The sequence below is a fragment of the Mastigoproctus giganteus genome, chromosome 7 (genome assembly GCF_048544385.1).
Source record: "Mastigoproctus giganteus isolate SK-2022 chromosome 7, ASM4854438v1, whole genome shotgun sequence".
Lineage (NCBI taxonomy): Eukaryota > Metazoa > Arthropoda > Arachnida > Uropygi > Thelyphonidae > Mastigoproctus > Mastigoproctus giganteus.
The window spans coordinates 16,897,413-16,909,509 of record NC_143581.1 but is presented as its reverse complement, the minus strand read 5'-3'; the positions used below and the strand labels follow the sequence as shown (position 1 = coordinate 16,909,509).

At 35.1% G+C, this 12,097-nt stretch overlaps 1 protein-coding gene across 1 annotated transcript in view; it reads left to right on the top strand.

Moving 5' to 3' along the window:
- LOC150082585 (puratrophin-1-like) overlaps positions 1 to 12,097 on the top strand; it is a 140,544-nt gene that overhangs the window by 86,779 nt on the left and 41,668 nt on the right. The window contains exons 13-14 of the mRNA XM_090378702.1: positions 6,980 to 7,141; positions 10,792 to 10,867. Of these exons, the coding sequence (XP_090234828.1) occupies positions 6,980 to 7,141; positions 10,792 to 10,867 (238 nt within the window). The remainder of the gene's footprint in view (positions 1 to 6,979; positions 7,142 to 10,791; positions 10,868 to 12,097) is intronic.

Genomic DNA, 12,097 nt, shown 5'->3' with positions numbered 1-12,097 from the left:
CTATTATAGGGTTAAGTAGCTACCAGCTTATCCAATATGAAATATATTTATTCTATTTTACTAATTGTACTTAAACTATACAAAAAATATATAATAAGACTGATGTAATGTTCTATCTAGATATGTATAGATGGCATTAATCAGTTCTTGTTTAGTTTACTTTACATAAGATATTTATTAATTTTCTATAATTTTTATATATATATATATATATAAAATACTAAGGATAATAGAAAAAGTAAATCAATCAAATAATAATACTATCGGGGACTTAAGAAAACACAAAAAAAAAAAAAAAAAAAAAAAAAAATTTATCGTTTTTTACTGACAATCTAGATGGCTTCAACTGGGGCCAACCACCCAGACTGAAGGCAAAAAACAACAAGAGGTTCTCTGTTTCTGTAATGATCAATATATGCTAAGTAATTTAAATCTAAACCAGTATAGGCCAAATATAAATCAAATGTAAATAAATTTTAGAATTATTAGAATCAAATGTAAGAAATATAAGTAAAATATAAATGTAAGCATATATTAATCGTCGTTGACCCGACAGAGAACGTAATTTAATGATTAAAATAAGATTAAATATATAATACATACTACATATTTACCGTATCTAGGACATGGGTGTATTGCATGATTGCTTGCAACTGCATTGACCCATAAATATTAGTTACAGTTACTGTCGTTTTAACTTTCTTTTCTTTTTTATCACTAATATAATTTTTTATATATATATATATATATATATATATATATATTAATCTTGTTAAACTTCACTGTCAATTAAATTGTACTTTTTAACTAAATACATATAACGACTTAGATTACAAACGTAACATAATTAATTATAATTAATTAATGCATAACTTGATACGGAAGTTATATAAACAGAACTTGTAGATAATACTTGATACTTAAAAAAATATATAGCATTATAACTGTGTTGGGATACAAGTTTAAGGTTATAATTTTGTACCGAAATTGAAATTTTATTGAAATTAAATCGAAATCATGACTCAGACCAGAGCAGCAAAGCAAAAGGCTCAAGCTAATGGGGATGCTGTGGCTCAGGGGAGAACTGAGGGGGGCAGTTACCCTCTGAATCACAGCCTTTAAAATGCACTGCTTGCATGATGTTTGTAGAGCAGTCGGGTATCGGACATGATATTGCCATGGGGAATGTCTTTGTGTGTGCGCGATGCAAGGAGTGTAACGAAATCAGTCGACAACTCAGCATTGTTATGGGCCTGTATGAGAGGTTGAAGGACAGGGTAGATGCCCTTGAAGGATCTAAATTGAGGGGTCCATCAAACTCTCAGCTACCCACATCAACGCCAGAGCTTGCACTTGGTCATCACGCAACACAGCGGCAACCCCCAAGGCAGAATGTGCTGGTCTCACAGGAACTAGTAGATGTTGGTGATCATTGTCAGGGAAATGGGAAACATGCTTTGTAAAAAGGATAGGTGGAACAGGAACCAGGGTATGTCTGCCAGGGGCAAAGGTTGATGATGTTGTAGAGTGGATATCATCTTTTAAGGGCACAAAAGGTGATATAGTTGTACATGTTGGCACTAATGATATTAAGAGTAGGAGACTGGCAGAATTACTTAACAAGTACAGGTCACTGTTGAAAAAAAGCTGTGAATTAGGGTTGAATTTGAAAGTGTCTGCAATTCTGCCCAGACACGATAGGAGGAAGTATATGATGAGAGCCTTGTCGATCAATTCAGCCCTGGAAAGATTGTGCAAGGCTCAAGGGGTAGAATTTTTTTCAGCATGGTCTGTACTTGTTAACAGGAGAGACTGCTTCTACAGGGATGGGATACACTTAAATAGAAAGGGTGCAAGAATATTTGCTGATGCTATCGAGGCAGTGTTAGGTGGGTCGGAAAACTGCTAGCTTGGGGGATACAAGGACTAATAGATTAACAGTAGCCACTGGCAGAGGTGAAAGTGATTCTTGCACTGCTTCTATTGGAATGAACAGAAGCCTGGAAAACAAGATGCAGGATATTTCAGTGACTGCTGGGAGTCATTGCGGTACAAGTAAACACACGGGTTGTGTTAGGGTAGCTAAGAATAGGATCAGGTGCATGTATACCTGCATGTACACCAATGCTAGGAGTTTGGTTAAGAAATTTGATGAATTTGAGGTATTGCTCAAAACATCAAATGCAGATATTGTTGGGATATCAGAGACGTGGTGTCACACAGATATAAGGAATGCAGAACTGGAATTTGGGGTGTACAATGTGTACAGAAAGGATAGGAAGGGATGAGGGATTATGTAATTAGTTAAGAAACACATAAAATCGCTGGACAGTGCAGTGCAGTGTCGAGTCAGTTTGGTGTGACCCAAGCATTGGGAGATCAAAATTGAGAGTAGGAGTGTGCTTTGGCCTAATGACTCTGAGTATAATAAGAAACTGTACAGGGAAATAGAGTGGGCCAGTAAATCAGAGAGTCTTATAATGGGGAAATTTTAATTTCCTAGATGTTTGACTGGAATTTGTGGTTTGGTCACTCACACACTAGCAAGGCTTTTGTGGATTTATTGGATGATTGTTTTCTACATCAGCATGTTCGGGAGGCAACTAGAGGGAGTAATACTCTTGATCTGATTATCAGTAGTGATTCTTCAGTAGTGATTCTTCATGTATTAAGAATCTGCAGATAAAGGAACCATTAGGTGGCAGTGATCACAGTGTGCTGAAGTGGGATTTATTCAAAGAGGTAACTACCATCAGGGGTAAAGGGAAGGGTTTTTGCTTTCGTAAAGGCAACTACGGTGGTCTGAGACTGTATTTAAATTCTATACAGTGGGACCAACTGATGATGTTACCACAGCAAATTCAAAATGGGAAGCATTCAAAGAACTTATCTTGGAAGCTACTAGGCTTTACATACCAACTAAGATATATTGTTCGAGATTTAGGCCTAAATGGATCTCAGATGAACTAATGAGACATGGCAGAGAAGAAAATGCATGGGATACATATCAATTAATGGGTGACATGGAAGCCTATGATAGATATAAGCTCGTCTGTAACCAAGTCACAAAGGAGATTAGGCAGGCAAAGGCAGATTATGAGAAATCTTTGGCAAAGGATGCAAAGAAAAACAGAAAAGAGTTCTTTACTTATGTAAACTCTAGAAGGAAAGGGATGAATCAGATTGGTCCACTGGATATTGTTGGTTCAACAGTTGAGGATCTTGCTCAGGTGACTAACAAACTAAACGAGTATTTTGTATCTACATTCACACATGAGGAGTTATTCAGGAAGGGAAATGCCAGAGGTGAAGTAAACTCTGGCAGTGAGCTAGATGATTTTTTAATAACTGAGAGTAAAATGGCAGAGAAATTGTTGAGGATAAATATAAAAAAGGCACCTGGGGTGGATGGGATCTATCCAGTTATATTCAAGGAGGCAGCAAAACGAAGTAAGCAAACTCTTGGCCATAATTATGAGAGCTTCTTTGGACTCAGGGGAGGTACCCATAGACTGGAGATGTGCAAATGTGACCCCAATGAGGCGCCTCCCTAGCCAGGTGGGAAGGAGCAGCAGTGCATAGCACACGCTTCTTGATTAGACTGGGGTTCGAGCCTGTCATCACCAAATAGGGAGGATGCGGAAAGGTCAAGGGAATAATCACCGCATATCCCGGAGCAATATGGCCTTATTTGCTAATGCTCCTAAAAACCAAATAACAATAACGACCCCAATTCACAATGGAGGTTCAAAGGCTGACACAAGTAATTATAGACCTGTGAGTTTAACTTCTGTTCCAGGGAAATTAATGGAGGCACTGGTTAAAGAAGCAGTGCAGGATGATCTAAGCAAGACTTCAGTTATAGCTCGGACACAGCATGGTTTTGTTAAGGGAAAGTCTTGCCTGACCAATTTGATTGGATACTATGATGCAGTCACAAAAGAACTGGATGCAGGGAATAACTTTAATATTATATATTTGAATCTTAGAACGGCTTTTGGTACTGTTGCACATGGAAGACTGCTGCACAAATTGGAGTAGTGTGGCATTGGAGGCAAATTCCTGCTATGGATAAGGGGATGGTTGAGGGGGAGAAGACAGAGTGGTAATCAATGGACACTGCTCATCGTGGACTAATGTTATTAGTGGAGTCCCTCAGGGTTCAGTGTTGGGTCCATTATTGTTTTCTGTATTTATAAATGATATTGATGATGGTATATCAAGCTTAATGTCCAAGTTTGCAGATGATACAAAGGTTGGCAGGGTTGTTAAGGACACTACTGACACTATGCTGCTGCAACAGGATCTGGAAAGGTTGAGCAGATGGGCTGAGAGGTGGCAAATGAAGTTCAACATTGACAAATGTAAAGTACTACGTATGGGGAAACAGCAACCCCAGAGCAACGTATCAACTCTGGTACTACACTGACAGTGGTAGAGAATGAAAAGGACCTGGGGGTAATTGTGCAGACAGATATATGAAGTTCTCTGAGCAGTGCAGACGAGCTGCAAGAGTAGCTCATGGTGTCTTGTCAATGATATACAGGAATTTCTCTAGTGGGGATAAGGAGGTGATTATTCCCTTGTATAAGCCAATGGTGAGGCCACACCTTGAGTACTGTATACAGGTCTGGAGGCCTCATTTCAAGAAGGATGTAGAGCTGCTGGAACGAGTACAGAGAAGGGCAACAAGATTAGTGAATTGGAACAAAGGGTTGCTCTTATGAAGAAAGGCTTAAGTTTTGCAAATTACAGTGTCTGGAGATTAGGCACCGGCAAGGTGAGCTGATAGAGGTGTATAAAGCCTTGAATGGTTTGAGTATGCTCAATGCCGATGGGATTCTTCCTCTTGCTCAGAATAATCACCTGAGATGGTATAAAGACAGATGTAGGATAGACGTGCAGAAATTTGCCTCTAGCCAGTGGGTAGTTGGTTGGTGGAACAGACTTCCATCCCTTGTTGTGGAAGTTGATAGCCTAAATAAATTTAAGGCTCAGCTGGACAGGTATTTCGAATGAACGGAGGGGTGAAATGGAAGGGTTTTTTTTTTTTTTTTTGGCTGATGCTGCATAAGCTTGCTTTCTTGCATCATATGCCTCTACTAATGCTAATATATATAGCATTTATGGAAAGAATATAATGATAGGAAAAAAAGAGAAAAATTATAAAAAATAATAAATAGAAAAAAAAGAGAGAAAGTAGTATATATTATTAAATATTTAATTCAAATCTTGGTAAATGAAAAGAATACTCAGCATGACATTTAAAATTAATTTATATTGCAATTTATACACTGCTAATCATTCAATCTTTACCATAACATGTCTTGTGATACAACACAAATTATCACATATGCAAAGTAGGAGAGATGGACATTTTATTATGAAATGGCTGTAGTTATGTGTGCTTCAGTTAGCGCTTGATAACAAGATAGCCATGTGCTGATTGTATCTTCAGCCTGTATTGCACGAGACAAAACATACCAGTGTGCTAGAAGCCATATTTGGCTATGGTTAAATATATTAACAGATCCAACCCTATGAAAAGAATCGCATTATCAAAATGATAAACAGATGTACAGCCATGGTTGAAAAAATGGTGCGATATTCTACCTATCCTGCTTTACTATACTGGTAGATGGCAAGAGGTATGTTTGATAAAATCAAAATTTCTACACATTAAAGGTAACTTAACTGCTATGTTTACTTTTTTTAACCCTTTGAATTGGACTGAGTTTGTCCTACACAGTACAGTGCTATAGGATTGCAGGGGTTATTTCAACACAGTAATTGAAATAAAATCAAAATTCATACATTTTGCCTGTATTTGATATCAGTTATGCAGAGATTTCTGTTCTTACATTAAGGGCAGAAACCCTCTCTGTACATACCTTAGGCAGTCTGGTAACTGCCTAAGGTGTGTATAGTATGCATATGACATCTAGCTTCATCTCATAAGAGATTGGTTTCTGCAAGCATAACTTTGGTTTTGCAAGTGGATGGGTGGAATTGTGATATGAAAAATGTTTTCATGGCATGGGTTGAGACCACTGCTTATTTTGCATAACATACAACATTCCAGGGAGTGTCAATTATGGAAGACTGTGCTTACTGTATTCCATTTTGTTTTGGACACTCCCACTGCAATCCACCATGCTGTAGATGCCCATTGCTGGTTCAGGTAATTTAACTCCATTGGATCTTAATCCAGTAGAGAATTTCTAGAATATTTATGAACATGATATTCACTTGCAGGGTCCTTTATCCTTGCTTATAATAATGACCAAGGATAAAGGGCTCTCACTCTTAGGAATGAAATCTCTGCTGCTGTTTGTATAGGCTGATACTAGTTTATCATATTTTGTGATGTCTGGTTGTGGTTCTAACTTTGACATTCACTCTATGTATTAGTATAGGAGCTAGGAGCTTGGTAAACTATATTATTGGTTTCAATTGGCATGGGAGTGATTGTTGGTTATAGTAATTAATCTTAATCAGTTAATTTTACTTTTCATTAGCTGCGCACAGAATTGTTAGTTTGAGTTTTACATATAGGCCTGACGTAGCTGAGTGGTCAGGAGCAGGAGTGCAGTAGCACACGCTCTTTGAGTGGACCGGATTTCAAGCCTGTGACTGCTAAATACAATTAACATTTGTATTGATTGATTTATTATAAACTCCAGTGACCTGGTAGTCGTTCCTGAATATAAACTAGAGCATAATAATGGCCATATGGTACAAGGAAGCCTAAGGCTTATGCTACATTTGCGGAGAAATGTATTAAATGGTATATGGGATGCAGTCGGAGAAAAAATACAGAGCTGGCCTATTTATAATAAAAGCAGTTAAAACTATAAATAATTTAAATAAAACTATAAATTATATCACACATGCCAATGTAGTATCAGCATGGATAGCTTTACCTATTATCTTTATCTGTTATATTGACTAACTTCAGTTTTGATTACATCTTATCTAGTGAGGATGGCCTTTCTTCTTCAAGATTGCAGTTATGCTCTCCTGTTGATCATGGCTGTGGACCAGTGCCTGTAAACAGTCATTTGTTATCTAGGGTTCCATCAGCTCTTGATCTCTCAGAACCAGCAGTCCAAAAGAAAATTGGTGATCAAAAGACCACAAAGTAAGTTTAAATACTAAATTAATTTAATTATTTTAGTTTTTTTCTTTTTAAGAAAATTAATTTTCAAAGTTTGACCAAAAATTAAGATTGGCAACACAGGATGAAATCTCTTTATTATGGTTCATTTCATTTTAGTTAAATCTCTATTTAAACATTTGGGAATTGCTCTCTTGTCTTTCTTTGTATGTATAAACATTAAGCATGTGGTCACCTTAGCTTAGTGAATTTTGCACTAGCCTGGATAGAGGGATAGATTCATTGCACTCTGATAATATTTTCAACAATGGGATCAAACTAAAATCGAATAATTCTCCTTGCGTAAATTAGAGTAATGTAATGTTTAATTTTTAAAAAAGTTTCTCTAATGAATTTTTCCCCCATTTGTTTTTATATGCATAAAAGATAGGATCAAAATATGATTAAAATTAATAAAGTATAAAATTGGGTGACTTTACTGAAACATCTAATCACAGATATTGAATTGCTCCTTTCTGGAAAGAGACTCCTCTCATGCCAGCTGTAACCACTGAAGTTGGGTGTCATAGCAGAATGGGACTTTATGCATGTTACAAATGAAGAAATTTCCCTAGAACTAAAAGATCAAAGTTATAGGAATCACGTGAACTTTTGTTGAAAGATAATGCATGCTTATATTAACTCTTGAGATATCATGCTCCCTGTTAGTTCAACAAATCTTCTAGTCACTGTGCAAGATATCAGAATTGCGAAGTTTGACCATATATCTAAAACACCATCGGACATTTCAAATGCAAACTTAGTTTGGGCATTCTCAGTTTGCATGTAAAGGGTCAGTATTAGTAGTGGCAAATGATGCAAGAAAGAAAGCTTATACAGCATCAACAACAATAAAATAAAATAAATATGGAAGTTTGTTTCAACAATCAACCATCTGAAGGCAAATTTCCACACATCTATTTTGCAAGTATCCTTCTTCAATTTGAATTTATGCCCCTCCCCCTTCATATGTAGTCTGAGCAAGAGGAAAAATGCTATCAACATTGAGCTTGCTCAATTCATTCAAAACCTTAAACAGTCAGATCACCTCAAAATACTGTCATATGCTGATAAAATGGCGAGTCAGTTTTCTGTATCAGTTCTAGTAATATAGAGGAATGGACAGGATATAACTATGTGATCAAATTGCAAATACCCTTGAGAAACTTAGTTAAAACTTACAGTTTTTGATTATTAAAAATTGGTAGATATATTATTTAAATTAAGATGACATATGAACAGTGCAGCCTTAAGAGTAGGTGATATCAGTTTAATTTCTCATTTTCTAAGTTGTGAAACTAACTTATTTGCTTTAGCTTGACTTCTTAGAAAAGAACTTGTGCAATAGGAGGAAACATATTGGAAATTTAGGGGTGTTTTGTATTTTGTATCAGTGACAGGAGAAACATTTGCACATTAATTACAACACCACAGTGTTGTAATTTACCTACTTGGGTTATTCCTTCTGTGTAAGCCATGTGCCTACAGTTATTTTTTAAGTGGTAAAGTTATAGAAAATAATGTATTTTTACCCACTGTGTATCATTTTTGTTCACCAAACCAATATGTAAATTTTTGGTGCTTTTTTTTTTTTTTTTTTTAGGGTAAGTGTTTCACTCTTCATTAGCATTGCCAGCATTGGCCATTCCAGTAGTAAACACAGATGCTTTTCTTAATAAGCACCCTAAGTATTTGACCTCTGCATATGTTTTGCATTACAATTTACTTTAATTGGGCCATCTTGTTTACTTTAAAAACTATTCACAGCAAGCAGCAGATATGGCTTCATATGCTTAGTTTTATGGCAGTGGCTATTTATTTCTTGTCAGCCAATGTTTATCTTCCAGGTTATTTTAAATCGGCTTCTATATATACTTTTTGTTGTGTTTTGTGACATGTATATGTGCATTTCTGAAGTTGTGTGTGTGTGTGTGTGTGTGTGTATATATATATATATATATATATATATATATATATTTTTTATTTGTTTGCTTGCTTGCTTGTTTGTTTGTTGTTTTTGGGTCACTTACATAGGATTTCTAACAAGAGAAGTCTGTTAATCAAAGGAAGTTATCTCTGTAATATGGTTCTAAACTAATTTTAGAATTTCTAGTCAGACATATACATTTAGATATATACATTATTATTATTTTTTTCTTTTTTAGTGTAATATTTCAGGTTTTTATATCCTTGATAGGGCTTTAAATAAGACATCTCATTTAAGGAATCCATTATATAACAGAATAGGGCAAATTTCCTATTCTGTTGTTATATAATAGTTGGGTTTCTGAACCATCTAAAAGGCCTTGGTGGATGTCATACAACAAAAAATATTGCCTTCATTTGAAGCATAGAATTTTCTCAAATAATTGAACGAAAACAGTAAATTGAATTATGCTATTTCACATGCCAGTTTGTTACATTGGCAAGAAACAATCCAAAACATAGACTGTAAATAGGAAACAGTAATTAAAAAATCTAAAACTAAGGGAATGCACAAAAATAAAATTAAAGGTTGACCTCAAATAAAAAACTGTAAACTTAATACTGCATTTGATTTGCCTTATGAAATCACAGGGAGATTTTTGCTCCCTACTGGAAGGTTTTCAGTCATCAAGATTTTAGGGTGGGGGGGGGGGGACTTATGGATATTTTTATATATCCGTCTTGTCACTTTCTGTATTCCCCTTGAGTCTGGGTATTTGCCTGTGATTTACTATTCACCGTGTTACTTCTTTTGTTTACTTTGTTCTCCTCTGGCTTATTCATTGATGGATTATCCTTACATTCACTTTATCCAGTTCCCGATAGAGCCAGATAGTTTGTGCTGAAAGCTAAAGGCAGTTATCAGTTTACTGAAACTTTTTATGGCAAGGATTTTCTCAAAACCTGGATTTTACTCACTGGAGAAATTCCTTTGGGATCTATAGTATCCTAACTTCATTATGCCAGATTTAAGATTTTTTTCAAAGTAAATTAGACTTTCACTTGCAGTTCTGAAATTTAGTCTTCAAAACAGTATGAACAAAACAATTTGTTGCATTTTGAATTAAAGTTGTATACTAATTAGTACAAGTTACATAGTGCTGATTACTATGCAATAAATGTAGAGATTTTTATGTTATGTAAACCTTCTATTGTCAATCCTTTACTTTTCTGTCTGTCTGTCTGTCTCTCTCTCTCTCTCTCTCTCTCTCTCTCTCTCTCTCTCTCTCTCTCTCTCTCTCTCTCTCTCTGTTGTTATTTGGTTTTTGGGAGCATTAGCAACTAAGGCCATATTGCTCTGGGGATATGCAGTGGTCATTCCCTGACCTTTCCGTATTTGGTGGTCACGGGCTCTAACCCTGGTCTAATCAAGAAGCGTGTGCTACGCACTGCTGCTCCTACCCACCTGTCTACGGAGGTGTGTGTGTGTATTATCTAAGGAAATAAAGGAATTTTGTGTATTTGTAAACTAGGTTGAAATTCAGCTGCTAGATTTATTTATGTGCGACTTACCACTTAAATTTTGCTTTTTTTTTTTTAAAATAATCTTTATAGTGTGTAACAAAGCATTTAGTAATATGTTACTTTTTTGTGGAATTATTGATGACATTTGTGTAATTGCACGCTGAATGGTTGGCCTTTTTCTTTAGAACTCTGATGCTGGTAATGAGGGAAATGATACAGACAGAGAGGGACTATGTAACTTCCTTGGAATATATAATTGAGGTAGGCATTGTAACACAGTGAAATTTTGTTTATTTTCATTCTGTTAAATTTGAAAGTTCAGTGTATCTAAATAGTGATGCTATTTAAGATTGCTTGCAATAACTGGCTTTAATTAATTCATATTATGGAAATTGGAAATCTGCTGTAAAAGCAGATTGTGCTGGAAATGTGCTTTAAAAAAAAAAAAAAAAAAATAGCTGTGTGAATGCAGTAATTGTATGTTGGAATCACTAGGGCCTAATCCTTCCCCCCAAGACTTCAAAGGTTGCTAGAAAGCGTAAGCTATTTTGCTGTGGAATAAGCATTGAAAAAAAAAAAAAAAAAAAAAGTAATAATTACTTACAGCAAGTTATTCAGAAGTAATCCATAACAACTGCTGTCATTGTAGAAATATGAACATATAACTATTTCTGTAGGGAATATAATTTTTAAAGAATCTTTTTCTGTTGTACTAAACTCATATTTGACATGTTTTTCGAATAACAAAGTGATTTGAACTATGATTCTTGTTTGAGGGGAGGATTGCTGGCATATTTTTTAAACACTCCCATTTATCTGACAGGTTTCCTGGGTCAGCATTGTTATTTTATTTATATTGTTCTGTCTTTCACCTCATTTTTACTGTCATCTGATTGACCTGGTTATTGTTGTGCATGTTGGTATTCATAAGCTGCATGCAGTTCTGAATATGTCAGTAATTATAGAAACTGTTTTGTCTACACTTTCTGGCTGGACAATATTTTTCTTTAGATCTCTCTCTGTATTACTCTTTAGAATATAAACTTATTCTTAGTTGCTTTTTAACTTGCATTTTCATTAGTTGTATTATTCATAATATAGTTTCACTTTGTCTTGTTGACCCTATATGTGCAGCTGTTAACAATTTTCTGTCTTCTGCAATAAAAAAATATTTTTAAATGAAAAAAAAAAATTATTTATTTTTTTGGTGAAAGATAGCCACAAATGCATTGTTGAAGAATAATGTAGTTTTATAACATATTTTTGTAAAACTTGTTATAAAATCTTTTTATTTTGATTTCTTTAAGAATGTGTGAGAGATGTAGGTAGAATAGATGAAATTCTACTATAGATTCCTCATTTGTGTATGGCAGAGAAATGTAGACTCTTAGGGGCGGGGTCAAAGTTGGGGGCTTTGGGTCACTTAAATTCTTTTCAATAGATTTATGCTTTTGTAAAATTTATATTTATACTTTTTACTTCTATAAACCA